Genomic DNA, 20,277 nt, shown 5'->3' with positions numbered 1-20,277 from the left:
CATGTAAGAGGCAGCCCATGCTCCACAGAGTTTACAAACAGGACCAATAAAATTAGATAATTTATTATGGGAATGATTAAAACAACATGGGTATTTAAACTAGTGAAAAAGATGTTTACATTTTAAATGCATCTTCAAAAAGGTGGGTTTTTAACCTGGATTTCAGTGTATTCTGATACACATCTTTTGTTCATTCTGTCCTGACCTGAGGAAGGTGGTTTTGGCTCTTGAAAGCTGGTCAAAATGTCATCAATTACCTTTTTGTGGGTTGTCACCCTGCTATGAGGTCACAGCTCTCTATGTACTCGGCGTATGATGTCATAAGCATGTCACTGTTAGCTCTGTCTTTGTGACTGAGAAGATGCCCCAGAGGAAGAAGAGAGAGGTTCTAGGGAATGTCTCCTAACAGACACCTGAGAGAGAGCAAAGCTATCTGAAGGGAAGATAAACAGGCCTTTGAGGGTGGGGCTGAAGTGATGATGTGGCAGGGTGTGGGGAGAGCAGGGAATGCAGTTTCCTGTCATTATTCCAAAGAGTAACTCTTCTCTATCACACTCCTTCAATCTTATCACTTTCACATAAGAACCCTAGTAAGGTACTGCCCTTGTAGCAGCCTGCTGGTTCTGAACAGCTGGCCATTGGCGAAAACCCCCTTTGTAGTGCATGCTGTTGCTCTCTGAAGCTATCCTCTCGATGTTCCGATCTGCAGGCAGTGAAGCAGCCTGCACCCCTCTCCATGGGGTGGGTAAGAGAAAGGGAGGGAATTTAGCTGTGTGCTGCTATCTGCCCTGCATTACAAAGCTGGTATTCAGTACCTAAGCATCTCATTTCTATGTCTAGCCCATACTGTCTCCTTGCCCTTCAGATGATATGTACAGCTAGCAAGAGAACAGAAACGTTTCTGACAACAGTTCTGCTCATTGTGTATGGGTCCCCCCTCCCCCGAGAGAGATCAGGGTTCATGGTACACTTTCATTTTGGGCATACAGTTTGAAAAGCCTCACCACAGCCTTCCACGACCCTTTCACAGCCCTCACCACTGCTACTACCTGAGGATCAAGAGACAGAGGGCTCCACCTGCTATTTGTCACTTTAAATAGCATCTGATGTCTCAGACACGAGCACATGCACACACACTGCCCCGTGACAGCAAGATCCCATTCCAGAGCAGACGACGCCCTGTTTAGCACTTTATTAAGAAACACCTGGTGGTGGGACAGTCTCTCCTCATCTCACATAGCACTGCTGTGAGGCAGCCGAGGCACTGCTGCTAGGTCGACTAGCACAGAGGGCCAACAGATGGCTTAAGCACCGGCAGGTTCTGATGTTACTAAGAATTGACAGCAGGATTTCTTTTGGATGTGGGAAGGCTTTACTTTAGGGGCTGTGTAATTGTTTCTTAACCTCCTTTCTGTAATGCCCTTGCACTGAGGACTTGTTGATCCTTGAGAGAAGTGGGTCTTTTCTGGGCTGTGGCAGCTGAAATTGAGCTGTGAGATCCTGCTTGGCAGTGTGCACAAGCTGGACACAAGACCATTTCCCCAGATCGTTGCCTCCAAGGCGAATTAACGATGGCCCTTGGCCATTCCATCTCCTCGCTGTATCCTAGTGCCAGAGATATTGATGTTGAGCTGTCGAGACCACACATGTGATGCGTTTCTCCTCAGGAGTCTGTGATCTCGTCTTGGATGAGAGGTGCGAGGATATTATGTTCACAGCTGCAGCAGGAGAGGAGAGCTGGGGCTTGTTGGAGAATCGGGGGACACCAAAGACCTTGAGGTGCGTGGGAAGAGGGGTTTCATATCTGAAGATCACAGTCACAAAACACAGTGGCAAGGCAGTGACCAGCCCCATTGGGATGCTAGGCTGTATAAAGAAAGGTTTATAATTGACTGGGGAAAGGGGCAGCTAATGATAAGTATGAGGCCGCACCTCTAAAAGAAATAACCCTTTCTCTGGTGCCCCTCCACTCTAGAAATGGTATGGGATCCACACTCAAAGCCAAAATGAGATGAAATATACCTATTGAGATCGTAGATCCTTACATCTAATGGGATACGACAAGACATTTTAAAATAGCTCTGGGCGAGTGAGTTACCTGTTAGTTAAAAAACCAAAAAGTTAGAGTATTTTATAGATTTCTATATGTAACTTGATATAGTGGAACAAAAGTGTTTACGTTAATGGAAAATGCCTGTGCAAGTCAAACTCAGCTACACCACTTGTATTGTCATTGAGTTTATTGTTCTGTTATCAAAGTAAATAAAGACTTCATTTAAATTTAAAATAGCTCTAAGATGTTGGTACACAAGTAACAAACCTTTTTAGGTGGAAAGGAAAGTGAAGAACAAGGGGTCATCAAATGAGGCTCAAAAGGGAACGTAGGGAAGTAGGGAACTATTTCTTCTGGAAAATGTAGGCAGTGCATGGAACAACCTCTGGGGGGGGGGGGGGGGAGGTGATGGGAATAGTGAGAGGATGCAGGAAGGCCTGGGATAAGTGCAGGGGAAGTATGGGGGTGGGGGGAAGCTGGAGAGAAAGGATCTGTGACACTGCAGCAAATAAGAAACAGGGCATAGATTGAATGGATTCTGTGGTCTTTATCTGTCCTCATACTCTGCTCCCTGCATGGTGTGGATGGGGAGTGAACCTGACTCCTCGCCTTCCATGCCACCATTTTCAGTGTTTTCCAGTGTCACAGTTGGATCTATAAAAACACAAAACAAATGTGCTTCAAATACAAAGATAGCTTTATAGGGAGGTGCCCCTTTCCTTCGCTCCCTTGTGGGGTTTCCTCCCGGGATTGTCGAGTGCTTGGGGTGCTCTTCCTGGAACAGTCTGCCACCAGTTTGTTCCTGAAAATGAATTAATGACGGCTAGCCCAGAGCAAACAGGCTGTGGGTTAGCTGCCATTAATTCATTCAGGTTGTAAATCGGATTACCAGTGATTTCTAGACTGGTTTTTGTCCCAGGGCATGTCTGAGGTGCTGTGCTTAAAGAAATCGGGAAGTGTATCTTCTGCATATATAGTAGTGGAGGAGGAACTGGAATCATCTGTAAAATCTTCATTCTGTTGCAAACTCGCTGTTTCCTCTTAGATTTTGTGAGAGGTTTAGCCACTGGCTTCTATCCTAGAAGACAGAGCTCCTTTTGGGATGAACTCTTCAGAGCCTCACATTCATAGGAGCCAACTTTTCAAAATTATTGGGGGTGCTAAGCCCAATGGAAATGATCCCACCCTGGACACATACAAGGAATTTTCTCAATATTGGGGGTGCTCAAGCACCCACAGCACCCACAGAGTCGGCTCCAATGCTCACATTGATCTTTTGGGGGGATTCTTTCTGGCATGAATTTTGAATCTCTCCCTTGGTTTCGGGAGCAGGGGAAGAGAGGCACAGACTATATATTAGCCTAGTGAAACTCCAGGGACCTGTCCAGGAATGTCTATACTTCTCGCTTGTGAAATCCTGGCTGGGTTTCAGGGTCGGATCTCCACCTTCCTCGTCACGCTGGCTCACCCAGAACAAACTTCTGTTTCCTTATTGCATCTCATTCTTTTACAGGCTCCTTCTCTGTAGGCACCTCTCTCTCCCTTTCTGTTTCCCTGTGCATTGATCTGTCTGCTGAGGGTTGGGGGCCTGAATAGAAAGACAGATGAGTGTGTTGGGTTTAAAAGAAGAAAAAAATAGAGTGATCTCTGTCCCAAAGTGGGACCAGATATGTGCTCAGGCACACTGGAAATGGTTGCATCGTCGTTAGTGTGAAGTATGTTAATGTTCTGTTTGGACTGGAGGCACTGCACAGAATCTATTGAGCAGGGGCTATCTCTTACGTGTTTGTGTATAGCGCTGTGTATGTCTGGTAGCGCTATAGAAATTAATAGTAGTAGTAGCAGCAGGTTAGGAGAATATATGGTGCTGGTCTCTGTCTTTTTAAATATTCTTTTGCAACAGTATGTTTCTGTAATGGTAGCTGTTGTTAACCAGGAAATAATGGGAGTATTTTCTGCTCGAGGGAGGGTGTACTGTATTGGAAACCTCCTTGCCTAACTTCTTTCCTTTTGCGTCTTCCTCATACAGAGAAGGTAGTGGGAGAAGCAGACGTCCGGTGGCAGCCTCTCCCTTCTTGTCCCCGTGCTGTGCTGAATGGCCTACAGCCAGCTGCGGTACAGCACACATGAGAGCCCTGACAAGGTAAGAGGCCACCTCCACCACTCCAGTTCTGACGTCTAGTCCACCCATAGCACCAGCCACTCTTGGAAAGTGAGTGACAGTAAGAGACTGGCACAGTGAAAGGGAGGGAGAGAGAGGGATTACACTGATGAAATCTAGGAGGAGGCTGTTTGGCAAGTGTTAGCAGTAAATTTGAGAGACTTAGATCATAATCCACATACCCTGGCTTAGGTGTGAGGTTCAGTACCATAATAGTAGGTGCAAAATTAGCCTGTTTGTACACACTACCCCTGCAGAGATTAGGTACCAGGAGGTGGGGGGGACGAGCTCCAGAGCACACACGGATGATAATTTGCTGGTTTGGAAATGTGCTGTCAGGTGCAGTCTGCTAGTTGTGTGGGAGAGGGAATTAGGATATAGAGTCACTAGACAGTTCTGGGTCATTGGGGCCAGGCCTAGTTTTCACCCTCAGTAAACCTATAGACTTTGTATTTGCAGTTTCTCTCTGGAAAGCAGGAGCTTCACCTCCATGGATAGAATGGGATAAACCAAAGGCTAGTTGATTCTCTCCAATTGTCAGGTTCTGCTGCTGAACAGGGCTGCACTATGACTTTTTTTGTAGGCTCGAGGCACTTTGCCTTTGTGGGCCCCTCCCTTGGTGGCATTTAATACGTGACTGAACTTTTCGTTTGAACTGTAGGCATGTTTTATTTGTATTTGATGTACTTGTAATTCTGTTTAATATGTATATTTGCAAGGCTGAAAGATGAGGCATGAAAATAAATAACTTCTACTTCATTTTTATTCTTACTGATTAAAAAATATATATATATTAAAACATGTTTGTGGATCCTAGGCACTGTGCCTTTTGATCCTAATGGATAATTCGCCTCGCTGCAAAGGCCGGGCAAGGCTCAAGTCCATGTCTGATGGGTTTAGTGTAAAGGCCAACCAGATGTTGATTTCAGTTTCAGCTTTGATGCTGAAACCTATGCTTTGGATTTGGTCGAAAATGCAAGTGGCATTTTCAGCTGAAACCGAAATTCTTCCTCCCTGCCCCCTGACCACTCACTGCCTGCCAACCCCCATCCCCACCATAAGCAGCGCCTTCCATCACCCATAGGCCCTCCCTGGGCCTACATGTAGAAGTCCTGGTGGTCTAGTGGCCTGTTTGGGGCGGGGCAATCCTTGAGTCACACATGCCCATGCCAGCTCCACTGTCAAAATGGTTGCTTTTTTTCTCATGGCAGCCTTGCAAAACTGCTGTAGGAAGTCGCATCAGCCATATTGACTCCGGAGTTGAAATGGGCAGGAGCGACTCGAGATTGCTCCTGCCCCAAAGAGGCCTCTAGACCATCAGAACTTGTAAAGGTAGGCCTGGAGTGGGCTTATGGGTGGTGGAGGGTGGAACTTCTGGTTGGGGGTGAGGTGGATGGCCTGGGGGAGATAAGGGGACGATGGTTTCAGCTGCAGATTTGGTTTTGGCTGAAATTGAGAACCTGTGGTTGCCTTTTAGTTTAGTGCTTCTGTTTACTAACTCAATATTTGGTGGCAACAGCAGTGCTAATAGGAGTCGGGCTGTTTGAAGTTGCCTCGGAGTGTTCCCCTACTCCACGGTGAACCTCATAAAGGGAAAAATGTGTGTATCTTGCACATGTATACAGGATGCTCCTGTTTGTCTAATCATTTATTGTTGTTTTTTCATAGCTGAAGAGACCCCCCACAAGCAACACTCGGGGACCAGAAGCAGGGAGCACTTCCCCAGGCATGGAAGTGAGAACTCAACTTATCACCCCTGCCAGCTACAGCTCCCCAGGTACTTGCCCATGTACCCTATATTAAACCTAGAAAGTTGGGAGCAGACACTGGGTGGAGGGAAGGGGGTATAGTACATCAGCTGTCTGTCTCCTGAAGAGAACAGCCTGGAGATATAACACATTCCAGGCTTGCTCCTACCACCTTTTCTCCCTGTGTGGCTTTCAGCCTTAACTCTGAGGCTTGTCCTGCAACAGCCCCTGAACTATACTGGGTTCTTGTAGCTATCCTCCTCTCTGTCCATCTCTCTCCATTTCTATCTCCTGCCCCTGAACACAGGCTCCCCCTTCTGCAACATTAATCCTAAAGTGAGAGCTGAAAGGATTCGGGAGCTGATGGAGAAGCAGAGAAACCTGCAAGAGGCCCTGAGTGTGAAGGTGAAAGAGCTGAAGAGGTTGTGCCTGCAGGAGGCAGTGAGTACACATGGCTGGGAGGGAGGGGTTACATGATAGGGCTAAGCAGGTCTGACATAGTGTGTGATGCATTTCTTTTCCACCACCTACCTTCCATTTTCAGGAGCTGACAGGCCAGGTACCAGCAGAGTATCCCTTGGAGCTGGGGGAGAGACTCCCATATGTTCGCCGAAGGGGTGCAGCTCCATACAGAAATTTCTTCATACCTACAAGCCGAGGAGAGGTGAGTGCTGGCAGAGGAGAGGCTCTTCTACAGCAGAATGGAAAAGGGGCACATAAATCCTTTGCCCCTAATATCTCAGTGTACCTCAGTTCCTTGAGCCAACCCTGGTGCCCCTGTAACACAAACTGTCCTTGAGACTGCAGAGACTGTACAGGGGGACTGAGCGCACCTGTAACCCCCTCACTCTCTTTCTCGCTCTCTCTGTTGCAGGATGCTCAGTTGGAGGTGCTTGAGCGTGAGTTCTCTCTGCAGCACCAGATTGCTGAGGCTGCCCGGAAGCTGGCGCTGGCTGGGGTAGAGCTGACTGCTGATCAGCGCAGAAAGCGTCGGCATGTTTATGCTGATGCGCTGAAGCGGCTGCAGGAGATTGAAGAACAGGCCAATGAATTAAGGCTAAGGTTGGGCCGCAAGCCCACCCAGAGGGCCCTCCAGATTATACAAGGTAAGGTGGGATGGGGGCCAGGGGACAGTAGTGAGAAGCAGGCAGATACTTTGCCAGTTTTTGTTAACCAGCTGAGTTACCCAACATTGCTTGAGAAATCCAGCATCTAATGGTGAACATATCGGATAACGGTCAAACAAGTCGAGCTTTGTAAAATATTTATTAGATTTCTATTGCAAAGCCATTAATATATACAGTGCACTCCATTTAAGTGCATGTCAGATAAGCACATGCTCTGTTTAACTGCATGCTGTACTTCGGTCCCATTTTTGGTGCCATCAGTTTCTATGGGGACAAACTTCAGCTTAGCACACCACTGATAAGTGCAAGATTCGCTTACATAGTTTAAGACCGCTCCTCTGCAGGGAAGACTCCGCATAAGCGCGCGCATGGAATATGGAAGCTGATTGGCGCGTGACAACCAATGAGATTTCAAATTTACTGCCCCTTTAGCTGCCACAGGCAGAATAAGCGAAAGAATGTTGTTAGAGTGTACACTGGGGTCATCGTCGCGGCAGAACTGTAAGACTTTAACACTGGCTGAACGAATAGAAGTTCTTAAAAAATTAGAAAACAAAGTCAAGCATCTATTGCTAAAGAATATGGTGTCAATCCCAGTCAAATTTCACGTGTCTTGAAACAGAAAGACCAGCTTCTGGAAGACTGGCAAAACAATACAAATCCGCAATGGAAACTAAAACGGGCGGAAAAAGCTGAGGCGGTAGAAGATGCTCTTCTTCGGTGGTTTTCTCGAGTCACGAGCAGACAGTTTCCTGTCAGTGGTCCACTGCTTATGGAGAAAGCTAACCAGCTAGCTGAAAGTCTTGGACTAACTGAATTCAAAGCCACTGTTGGATGGTTGGAAAGATGGAAGGAGAGGAACAGCATAAAATTCAAGAAACAGCATGGTGAGAAACAAGACGCTGATGACTTTGGTGCTGAAAATTGGGTTGTTTCAGTTCTTCCTACCATCTTGAACGAGTTTGCACCTCGTGACATTTTTTTTTTTTTTTTTAAAACCATATTTTATTAAAGATTTTATGAAAATTTTACACCAATATGGAAACATCACTGATCAAACAGTCACACAAGGAATAATCTTATTATTAGAAAACATCATTTATCCTACCTTACCAACATAATATAATTCCTTCTTCACTTCTATTCCATCTTTTCCTCCCCTCCCTCCTCCCCCCCATTACGATCCCCTCCCCCCCGGAGCCATATTTTCTCTCGTTTCTCCTCATATGGGCCCCATGTTTTCTGGAACATCCCTAGCAAACCCTTCCTCATCGCAGTCAGTTTTGCCATTTGGTATATATATTCTACTTTATATCCCACTCTGTGCAAGGGTGGAGTTTCCAATGTTTTCCAAGCCCTCGCCAGCTGCATTTTGGCCGCAGCAAATATCTGAACAACAAGCTTATGCTCTTGCACTCTGGTTTTTTTTGGGCGGGCATGTAGCAGGCAGTATTCTATCTGGCGTGTATAGCCCCCTGTGCCCAGCTCATTAACTATCTTTATAATTTGTTCCCAAAAGGTACATACCTTGGGGCACTCCCACCAGATGTGTAAAAAGGATCCCTGTCCCCCACACTCGCGCCAGCAGTCCTTGGTTATCTTTGGATAGATCTTGTGGAGGCGTAGTGGCGTATAGTACCACCAGAACAATATCTTGTAACCACTTTCAATCATCGGCTGAGTGATTGATGAGCGCACCAGGAACCTGAAGCTATTGGCCCACCAACCTATAGAAAAGTTCTTTTGTATCGTTTTCTCCCATCTGTCTGTGTAAAAGTCAATCGGGGAGTACATGAGCAAAAGAGCTTTATAGAGTCTAGTTATACATCCCTTCCCTCCTCCTTCCCTTAGCGCCCGCTCTAAGCCCGTCTCTGCCAGCTCCAGCTCATCCCTTGCTTTCCTCTGAATATAGTCCCTCACACAGTGGTAGTACACAAGGTCCCTGGGGGATAAATCGTATTCTTCCCTCACTATCTCAAAGTCTTTTACCGCATTCTCATCCCATAACTGACCCAACCTATATAGCCCTTTGCGGGCCCACGTTTGATAGGTTTTTTCCTCCGTCCCTAGAGAAAACCCCGGGGCGTCACTTATAGCCGTTTGTAAGAAATATTGCCTTTCGGGAAACACTCTATGTCTAATTTGTAGCCACGTGTTAAGCAGATGAGCTAGTCCCACCGGCACCCTGCGGAGGGCTGTCAGGAGCTGTTGTTTCGGTCCCCATAACACATTGCCTAAATACTTAGTGCCCATCCATGCCCTTTCCCAGTGTAGCCATTTCTTGTTATTATTGGGCTGCCATTCGGCCAAAATTTTTAATTGGGCTGCTTGATAGTATAAAAAGAAATCAGGGACGCCCATCCCCCCCAATGCTGGGGGGTGGTGCATTGCTCTCCTACGGATTCTCGGTGGTTTCTTTTTCCAGATGTAGGCAAATACTTTTCTATGCAATTGCTGGAAAAAGGAACGCGGTATAGGCACCGGTAAGGCCGTAAACATATATAATAACTTGGGTAGTATAATCATTTTTATTGCATTAATTCGACCCGACCATGACACTGTCATAGCTTCCCATCTATCTAGTTCCAGAAATAGTTCTTTACTTTTTTGGGGGTAGTTTGCCTGATATAGCTGATCTATTTTTGCTGTTATCTGCACTCCCAAATATTTAATTGAGTTTTGTGCCCACACAAATGGGTAGCGCTGCTGTATCTCTCTCATATCATCTTGGTCTACAGAGAGGTTTAGAATCTCAGATTTTGTCATATTTATCTTGAATCCTGACATCCTCCTATATTGCTCAAATATCTCCATCACCCTCTGTAATGACCGCACCGGGTTCGAAACAGTCAGTAAGATATCGTCTGCGAAGAGCATTATCTTATGCTCACGGGAGCCCCGAACCACCCCTCTAATATCAGCATGTTCTCTAATTTTCCTGGCCAGTGGCTCTATCGACAATGCAAACAGCAGGGGAGACAGAGCACACCCCTGTCTCGTGCCTCTATGCAATTGGACCGGCTCGGTTAGCCCCCCATTGATCTTTAGTAGGGCTAGAGGTTTATCATATATAAGATTTATCCACTTATCAAATCTCTCACCCATGCCCAGCCTCCCCATCAAAGACCGCAGGAAGGTCCAGTCCACACGGTCAAAGGCCTTCTCCGCGTCTATCGACAGCAGCAGGGCTGGGCTCCCTTCTTCCTCAATCTGTTGGATCACATGTAGCAGGGTTCTTATATTGTCACTGCCTTGACGTCCCTCAATAAACCCCGCTTGATCCTGATGGACCACGCGTGGCATTATCCCCCTCAATCGATTGGCCAGAATTTTAGTGAAGATTTTATAGTCATTGTTTAGCAGGGATATGGGTCGGTATGACGCGCACTTCTGCGGGTCCTTCCCTGGCTTCAAGATCAGTACTACCTCTGCCATCCTCCAAGAGTATGGCAGTGAGTGTTCCTCGTCGAAGGACCTAATCGCCCGCAGTAGCAGGGGGGCAAGCCATTTCTTAAACATCTTATAAAATCTGATTGGGAAGCCGTCTGGGCCTGGAGCCTTATGTGTAGGCATCCCTGCTATCGCCTCCTCCACTTCTTCTATTGTTATTAGCGCTGAGATGTCCTCCCGGTCCTTCTCTGAGACCCCCTGTAAGCCCAGGTCCTTTATATATTCTTCCTGCTCTTCCCTATTTACTGTTTGCTCCCTCTCATAGAGTTGGCCATAGTATTCCCAAAAAGCGTGTTGTATAGCCCCTGTGGAGGTACACATCTCTCCCCTCTCAGACTTTATAGCAGCTATAGAGTTACGTTGTGCTCGCTTTTGTAGTTTACGGGCCAATAACCTGCTAGCTTTGTTCCCGAACTCAAAGTGCTCTTGCTGCGCTGCTTGTAACTGAATTGCTATTTCAGCTAGTTGGGTCTCATTAAGTTGTCTACGTATTTGTTGTATCTGCCCCTCTCGCGCACTATCCGTGGGGTCTGCCTTATGTGCCTTTACCAGATTGTCTAATTGCTGTCGCATTGTGGCCTCACCCTGTTTCCTTTCCTTGTCTATATGAGACTGCAGCGCAATAATATGACCTCGCACAACCGCTTTCATACCTTCCCATACACTCACCGGACGTGCTTCCCCATTGTCATTCAACCTGATGTATTCCTCAATACATTTCTCCACTGTACTTGCATGCTGAGGGTCCAACAAAAGTGCTTCATTCATACGCCAATTCCTTTGACCCCTCTTCTCTCTTATAAGGCTTAGCTCTAAACTGACCGAGCAGTGATCTGACCAGGAACAAGGCTCAATCCTGGTCTTACAAATTTTGCCTCGAAAGGCTTCCTCCCCCAACCAGTAATCTATGCGTGAGTACGTTTTATGCTTAGGGGAGAAATATGTATAGTCCCTTTCAGTCCCATGGATTTCCCTCCACATGTCCACAAGGCCCTCGCGGGCCATCCATTCATTCATTGCATCTCTATCCCTTTGGGCATATCCTGCTGCCCCCCCCCGAGTTATCTACGCTCGGATTTAAGGTGACATTAAAGTCGCCTCCAATCAATAGAAGGCCCTTGGCTCTCTTCCGAATCACTCCCTCTAGTTCTTTTATGAACCCCCCTTGGTCTTCATTGGGAGCGTAAACATTCATCAAAGTGTACTGCACATTTAGCACTGAGGCCACCAGAATCAAATACCTCCCCCCGGGGTCCCGTATCACTTCGTTCACACTCCATGGGCACGCACTGGAAAGCGCTATTAAGACCCCTTTACTTTTGGTCCCTGCAATGTTAGATGCATAGTATATTGAGGGATATCGTTTATGTTTGACCAATTTTTCATGCCCGCGCTTCAAGTGCGTCTCCTGGAGGAACACAACATCTGCCTTCAATCGTAACATTTCTCTAAACATCTGGTTGCGTTTCTGCGGGGAGTTAAGCCCTCTCACATTCAACGTTACACAGTTAAGAGCCATGGCATTTGCTTTCATATTGTTCGTACATCCTGGTTCCCTCTTGCCTTCCCCACGAGATCTCCCCTCGTTTGGTTATATCATATCTGTCTGCTCCTCCCTCCCTCCCCCTTCCCCCTCTTCCCTCCCCCTCCCCCACCCCCTCCTCTTCATACATTTTAAGCACCCTTCTTCTCCTAGTTTGCTAGGTGCTACCCGTGAAGGAAGTGGCTCCCCCACACCCTATTGTCGTTTTTCCCTAGCGTTAATACATAACTTCAACTATATACATGTGAGTTTAATACTTTAAGCATCTCAATCCCTCCCCCACGCATTTCTATATACCCCTCTTTTTATACCACTCAGTCATCTTTTCAGTCCTCTCAGCACGCCACGGGGGCTGTATTCTCCAACCGCCGAGTTTACTTGCTGCAGCCCCGGGTAACTCAAGTCAAACGATTTGCTGATTGTTGTCTCTGCAGCCTGTTGCGCCCTGCTCGCTGCCATTTTGGCTGGGTAGCCCTCCCTCCCGAGTGTCCTCTTTTTTCTCCTGCACTCGGTGGGATCTCGGCCAGCCCCTCTGGAAAAAATTGCTGCGCCTCTGCTCTCGTTCGAATCTGCTGCATTTTGCCTTCTTTATAAAATACCAGTGCAAAAGGATGTCTCCATTTGTAGCGTATGCCCATCTCTCGTAGCTTCGCTGTGACCGGTTTCAGTTCAGCTCTCCGCTTTAATGTCGCCGCTGCCAGATCTTGGTATACCTCTATGCGGTGGGTGTCCCATTTAAATTCTGTGCTTTTGCGAGCTGCTTGTAACACTTTCTCCTTCATCCCGTATTCTCGAAAGCACACGATGATATCTTTGGGCAGATTCTGTCTTGTCGGGCCCAGTGCCCTGTGTGCCCTTTCCAGCTTGATGTCCTCTGGGCTCACCTCAGTTCCATCCATCAATAGTAGCGCACTAGCCACTTTTTGTATCACATTCTCAGCTTCGCGGTAGGCAGGAGTCTCTGGTAGGCCTCGAAAACGGAGGTTGCAGCGCCTGCTCCTGTTTTCTAAGTCCTCAAGCTTGTCATTGATTTGTTGTTGCCCCAAGCTAATATCAGAGACTTGCAATTCAACTGCTGTCAAAGCCTCCGTGTGGTCTTCCATTCGCGTTTCTACTTCTTCTACTCTTTGGCCAATCTCCGCGATTTCTCCTCGCAGGCTGGCCCCCAGGTTCGTGAGTTCCTCCCGGACCACCTTCAGATCAGATCTTATTTCCTTCAGCCAGTCCCGTAACTCGGGTAGGATTTCTCCCAACCTGTCTGTTTGTTCTTGGGAAGTGAATAGTTCTGGCGCCGTGTCTTGTGTGCACGAGGTCAGTGCAGGCTGGTCCGCCATCTTTTTTTTCTGCGTCGCACTGCCTTCAAACGCGAATTGCGTGAGATTTACCGCTCCTCCGTTCGCCTGCATCCCAAATTTTTCCTTACCGCCACCTGGGTATCTCTTATATCTCTGTTGGCTGTCAACTCGCCACCGTGGGGGAGAGAGAGATTGCTTTCTAGTCGCGGGTGCGCTGGAGCTCAGCGTTTAAGCAGCCATTCGCTTCGCTGACGTCACTTCCTCCCCCACCTCGTGACATTTTTGATGCTGATGAAAACAGTCTCTACTGGCGAGCGATTCCTGATGGAACACTTGCATTCAAACATGTCGAAACTACTGGAGGTAAAATGTCGAAGGACCGACTGACGATCGTCCTTTGCTGCAATATGGATGGGAGTGAGAAGTTGGAACCCCTCGTCATTGGAAAGAGCAAACAGAAAGTTTTCTTCAAGAAAGACTAGCGGCTTCCTGTGTCATACGAGGCTAACGTAAATTCATGGATGACTGGGGAAATTTGGAAGCAGTGGCTAAAGAAGTTAGACACTAGAATGTGGGCACAAAAGCGTCAGATTTTGTTGGTTTGTGATAATTGTGCTGCACACAGGGATGATGTCAGGCTGTCTAACGTCAAGGTGGTTTCCCTGCCACCAAACACTACCTCTCTGATCCAACCTCTGGATCAGGGCATAATAGCCAATTTCAAACAACATTATTGGGCTCTTGTGCTGAGTGTTATGGATGACCAGACTGCCAAGGATAAACGTGCTATTGAACTGGCTCATAATCTATCATTGTTGGATTCCCTACATATGCAGAAAGAAGCCTGGAATCGTGTTGCACAGGCAACCATTGTGAACTGCTACAATCGGGCAAGCTTTGTTAAGGATGTGGAGAGGGACGAAACAGATGCAGCTGTTGCAAACACGTCAGATGAACAGGTTATTGAAATCCCAGCCGGTGTTACTGAAGAGGAGTTCCATCGCTACGTAGCTGTTGATTACAATCTACAAACAGCTGAAGACAGCACTGATGTCCAGATATGCGCCTACACGCAGGCAACAACGGCTGATGATGGAACAGATGATGAAATGAGCAGCAAGGCACATGCTGACGAAATTCAACAACCTCCTCTTGTCAGTTTTGCAAGAGCGCTGGAGAGTCTCAACACCATGCGGGCCTATCTGGAGGCCACTGGATGTCAGTGCTATGACAGTTTTTACTGTCTGGCAGACGTAGTCTATGGAACTCACAGACCCAATAGTGTACAGAGGACTATAACTGATTACTTCAAGTAAGCCTAACGTCAGTTAACGGAGACTGTATACTGTACGTATAATAAACAGTACTGTACATGGTTATCAGATGTCAAGCTTCTTTGGGTCACAACGGTTAAGTGCACGCTCCAGTTAACTGCATGCATTTGTTTGGTCCCAGACCCTTGCACTTAAGCGGATTACACTGTGTGTATATAAATATATTTTTTGTTTTGTTTTGCAGTTGGTTAATACTGCTACCTTAAGTGACAGCCCCCAGCTGAAGAATAGTGAGTTGTGTGTGTGATTCTCAGAGAGAGAGGGCGCATATATGATTCTCAAAGAGCATGTGCCTCAGTCTGAAGCTTCTAGCCTGGAGAAGACTGGACATGTTAGGTCAAAATAACCTATGACCTTTGAATAAAAAGGTATCCCAGCCAAGTGTGGTTGCATTTACTCTAACTTGTCTAAATGCATAACAAAGTTTAGAAAATATATGTGATCCGCTGAGCAAAGAGGTATCAAAAGTTGGGGGTTCCAAATACCAGAGGTAAAGGGTATAAAAGTTTGGAGGGGTAAATTTGGACAACTTTCATTTTTTGAAAAGTTTGTGTACTATAGGGTCAGTAGAATGGGGCTGTTCAATTATTTTTCAGAACTTTGTTTTTCATGTTCTACATTCTAAAAACAGCAGGCACCTAAAGTGGGGTATTTTCGTTTCTGGATTAATTATTTTTATATTGATAAATGTTTCTCATTTTTTAAAGAGGCTGGAACTTTGCAGGATTATGCAACTGATATCCCTCTATCTTGTGGTATAAATGAGTCACATGCCAGTGCTGTTAAATGTGTATATTTTTGATATTGTTTCATTGTAGTTCTATTATTAAGTTTCAATTTACTGTTTTCAAGTTTACCTCTACTATACACCACCTTGGGTGAATCTCTTCATAAAAGGGCAGTTAATAAAGCCCAATAAACATAACCCACTTTTGATATGTTTTTTTCTCAGTGGGTCACAGAGAAAAAAAAAAGACAACCACTGAAAACTGTGCACATGTTGCCATCTGGTGGTATCAAAGGAGTGCTGCAAGCAGAGAAGTGCAATACATACTAAGGGGCAGTTCTATCACTGGGTGCCTGGTAGGAGCCTCTTCTATAAAGGGACATAGGTGCCTTTTGTCCTTTATGGAATACTAGTCTTAACTGCAAAACTACATGCCTATCCTGGGAACCCTTACACCAGCCATAGAGCTGGCATAAGTGTTTATACCTGTGCTGAAGGTACGTGTCCAACCTACAGTATTCTGTAAACTATGCTCATGTGACTCCTGCCCATGCGTACCTGCCTACACGCTACTATCTTAATGAAATGTTTGTTGATTAAAAATTTTATATTCTGCCAGGCCATAGTTTGGAACTAAGCGATTTACAAGAATAAAAGAACTCCAGGTGAATAATAGAAGAGACCTAACGCAATCAAACAAGAGCAGTCATACCTCTGTTCTTTTAAATAATATAAAACTAAAACTTGCTAAACCATAATTCTCTGGAAGTTTAGTGGACCTTACCATTATTATCTATCTGGATATCTAAAGCTAATTGAAAATAATATATTTTCAAAAGTACTTTGAACCTTTTGAAATTCTCCTCAGCTCTAATAGATTTAGGCAACCCATTCCACAAGGAAGGAGCTAGCCAAAATAAGGCCCTTTCGCCTGTAACTTCCCAGTGAACCTTAGCTAAAGATGGAGGCACCATATGAAAATCTTGCAACGAGCGTTGGGTTCTGCTTGGAGTATAAGGAATTGCCGAAGTAGTCTGGTTGACATAGATAAAAAGGTATGCGCTAAACTCAAGAATTTTAAAATTAATCTTGTATTTTAGATTTCAACATTTTTATTGATGACAAACAAAATGAGAAACATTCAACATCTGGCAAGAATTTATTGGACACCAATGATACTACAAAAATAATGTTGTAATATGGTCAAACTTACGTGAATTCCCCAAAAGTCTAAGCGTTGAATTTTGCAGTGTTTTCAGTCGCTTTATATTACTACTGGAGATACCTGCATGTAAAACATTACCATAATCTAATCTAGATATAAACTGTGCATGGATAAGAGTATACAAGAAGGTATTTAACTGACCTTTTTTGCCTTGTACTAAAACAGATATCTGATCATTAGAAGTTTACCTGTAATCCAGTGGTTCCCAAACCTGGTCCTGGAGGCACCCCAGCCATTTATGAGAGAGATTTACATACATGCAAATCTTTCTCATGAATATTCATTGTGGGTACCCTGAAAACATGACTGGCTGGGGTGCCTCCAGGACCAGTTTTGGGAACCACTGCTGTAATCTGTGATTACACTAAGTATTTAAAACTACCCACAACTGGACACACTACTGTGAATGCATACTTTATAGAAGTGCCTTGTAAGAGGGTGATTCTACACAGGGTTGCCTGTTAGGTGCTAAGAGCATCTGTGTGGACACTATTCTGTAAAGAAAATAGGCACATGTGGGGGAGCGGCTAAGATGGCGGCATGAAACCAGAGTGATGAGGCAGGTTTTTCCCTGGCTGGCTTCGTACCTTTTACTTGAACTTCTTTTCCTGGATTTTGCGATGCCGCACACTAAAATAAAGAGAGCGGTTCAGACGGTTCCTGTGCCCACCCGAACATCTTCCCCAGGCCAACTGAGGATAGGCCATTTTGCTTCTGAGACCACAACTGTGTCCGGGGTGAAAGGTCCTGCTGGTGGGCAGCATGAAGGAGCAGCAGCTTCGATGGGACACGTCACCTTATCTCCTTCGGAGCTCAAGAATCCACTGTGTCCTGCATCGTCGTTTGAATATTCTGTTGAGGCAGAGGGGCCAGAATCTGCGGTGACCCAGGCCTCAAACGTGGGCAGAACTCTGAGCAACATTCCCAGGGCTGAGATCACAGAGGCAGTGATAGAGGTGTTGCTGGAGCCTCCTGTGGTGGTCACAATGGAGTCTTTGGAAGGTGCTCCAGGATGTTAAAGTTGCTGTCCCAAAATCAACTTGGGAGGTATCTTTTTTTTTTGGTTACATTTGTACCCCGCGCTTTCCCACTCATGGCAGGCTCAGTACGGCTTACATGGGGCAATGGAAAGTTAAGTGACTTGCCCAGAGTCACAAGGAGCTGCCTGTGCCTGAAGTGGGAATTGAACTCGGTTCCTCAGTTCGCCAGGACCAAAGTCCACCACCCTAACCACTAGGCCACTCCTCTCTTTAGTTTCTAAAGTTGATTCTCTTGCTGAAACAGTTGAAGGCTTAAAAAGGGACCATTTGAGCCAGATTCAACAAATTCAAGCCGATGTTTGGAAATCCTGAAGTGTTTTAACAGCTGTGGTTAAGGATAAGCTCATTACCCAGAGGACGAATGAGCCAATAAAGAAATTCAACAGGAGGCTTAACCTGCATTTGCTGAATTTTCCAAAGTCTCCTGACATACCTCCCCTTTTTTCCTTTCAAGAAATATCTCCTTGAGTTGTTGAAATTTCCTCAAAAAAGTTTTCCTCCTTTAAATAGGATATATTATTTGCCTATTGTTTCTAAAAATACCCAAGGTGAATTGATCATGGATAAGGTCAGAATATGCAATTGGATCTGAATAATATTTCTGTAATTCTGGAAAATTCCTTGTCTGAGATTCCTCAGCGCGGTACACTTCTGGTTAGTTTTGTTTTTGAACAAGACTTGAATGCTGTTATGAAACTTCCGTAATTCCCAAGTTGTTTCATGGCCAGAAGGTGTGGATATAGCCTTATATTGCAAAAAGTACTCTGGAGAGGTTTTTTAGCCTTGTGACTAAGAATCAGGGTGCAACACTTCTTTTGGCCTATCCTTGTGTAAATGTTTGGTTAGATTAGGAGGGACAAATATGTATTTTTTTTATATTTGAGCAGCTTAAGACTTCCATTGACATGAAGAAGATATTACAATTGGGCATTTTTGTTTGTTTGTTTTGTTTTTAGGGTGTGGATACACATGCTATGCTTTTCTTTGATTTCCTTATCTTATGGATGTTACTCTCCCCACTTACTGTGGTCTAAGGAAGATAGTAGTTTTGCTTATTAAGTTGAAATTTTCCTTTTATATTTTTCTTTCTGTATTTCTTAAATGGATATTTGTGTTTATGTAATATTAAAAGTGCATAAATTAAAAAAAAAATAAAATAGGCTCCTGCTTTTCTTTATAGAGTACCAGTGTGATCTGTCCAGACTCTACTGTGTCTCCCCGCCCCCCTTTCAAACTAGACACCAGTTCATTGACTAGCGTGTAGTTAGAGTATTGGCATTTACGGAGGTATTTGCCTGTATTCTGGTCATTTACATGCATTTTTAGTGCCTAAACAATTGGTGTCTCCTTTTATAGAGATACCTGTAGGGGGTTACGTTTACAAGTAATGTGAGCACGCAGAACAGTTGTTTTACACGTTAAAATAAGTGTGAATGCAGCTCTCTGGCAAATACGCACAGGAACACATAGCGCTTACTTTTAGGTAGGCATTCCCAGCGGCAGGACAAGAGCAGGTTGGTACTTCTGCATGTATCTTATAAATAAGCCCTGATATTTAAACACCATGATCAGCATCGACTTCAGATGCTGACCTGGGTGTTGAAATTTTATACCAGCACTGAATGTGCAGGTATGGGACATCTACTGGAAGCTTTCTGGGGACTACTGATATCCGGACAAGTTAGCTGTCTGATATCGGCGGTCCCTGGCTAACTCCTGGCTCTACTTCTGGACCGCCCCAGTGCGGTCAGTATTGTCCAGACATTGCTGCTGAAAATCAGTGGCTGACCCCCAGCGGGCAGCTCTTCTCCAGGGAGGAGCCACTTCTAGCCAGAAAAGTGGCGCTGAATATAGAGACCCAGGGCTTTTGTTCTTAAGAGTTTATAAATTGTAAATATAGGTGTTAATTTTTTTTTCCAGTTAAATAGGGGGTTTTAAAGATACAACAATCGGTGTTTTTGCACTACAGGTAATATTGCTGGGCTTGTTCTCTGGTAGAATGAAATATGTGTCACTAAGGATAAACATCACTACTCTGTCACTCCTCCCCTGGCTTGGCTTGTACTCTCCTCTCTGTTTTTGTGTCTTGTGCAAATGACTCCTATTTTCTTGGCATTAGGGACATTTTATCAATGTTTCTGGGTTAAAACCTAAAAGAAGACCTGCACATAAAATGCAAGTATAAGCATTAATTCTCAGCCCATACATGCACACAGTTACTCCTGCCTCACAGCAGCTGTAAACTAAGCTGTTTCAGAAAGGCCCATAGGCTTCTTTTCTGCCTTTTTTTTTTTTTTTGTAGAAAGAGCAGCAAACACAAAGCAGACCAGCAAGTGTAGAAGCGTGCAATTTTATTTTAACCAAATGCCTGACATAATAACATAGTAGATGATGGCAGACATGGACCTGTACGGTTCATCCAGTCTGCCAAACAAGATAAACTCATAGCATAAAGTATGATGTAATACTACATATGTATACTTGATCTTGATATAGCCACGTTTAGCCCTGTAGACTGTGTCAGGGATAGAGCTGTCAAGTTACACATTACAATAATTAAAAGCAAACAATTAA

General features: G+C 45.2%; 1 protein-coding gene across 6 annotated transcripts in view; it reads left to right on the top strand.

Moving 5' to 3' along the window:
• CCDC120 (coiled-coil domain containing 120) overlaps positions 1-20,277 on the top strand; it is a 64,755-nt gene that overhangs the window by 37,160 nt on the left and 7,318 nt on the right. For 2 of the 6 annotated variants that reach the window (XM_030193996.1, XM_030193993.1), the window contains 6 exons: positions 1,668-1,779; positions 4,083-4,196; positions 5,883-5,991; positions 6,270-6,403; positions 6,507-6,626; positions 6,837-7,068. In XM_030193996.1, coding sequence (XP_030049856.1) covers positions 4,149-4,196; positions 5,883-5,991; positions 6,270-6,403; positions 6,507-6,626; positions 6,837-7,068 — 643 coding nt within the window. In that variant the 5' untranslated portion in view covers positions 1,668-1,779; positions 4,083-4,148. Of the gene's footprint in view, positions 1-1,233; positions 1,780-3,602; positions 3,769-4,082; positions 4,197-5,882; positions 5,992-6,269; positions 6,404-6,506; positions 6,627-6,836; positions 7,069-20,277 lie in introns of those variants that run through there. The other 4 variants (XM_030193995.1, XM_030193998.1, XM_030193999.1 and 1 more) reach the window with 4 other exon arrangements.

The sequence above is a fragment of the Microcaecilia unicolor genome, chromosome 2 (genome assembly GCF_901765095.1).
Source record: "Microcaecilia unicolor chromosome 2, aMicUni1.1, whole genome shotgun sequence".
Lineage (NCBI taxonomy): Eukaryota > Metazoa > Chordata > Amphibia > Gymnophiona > Siphonopidae > Microcaecilia > Microcaecilia unicolor.
This window is presented reverse-complemented; position numbering and strand designations above follow the sequence as displayed.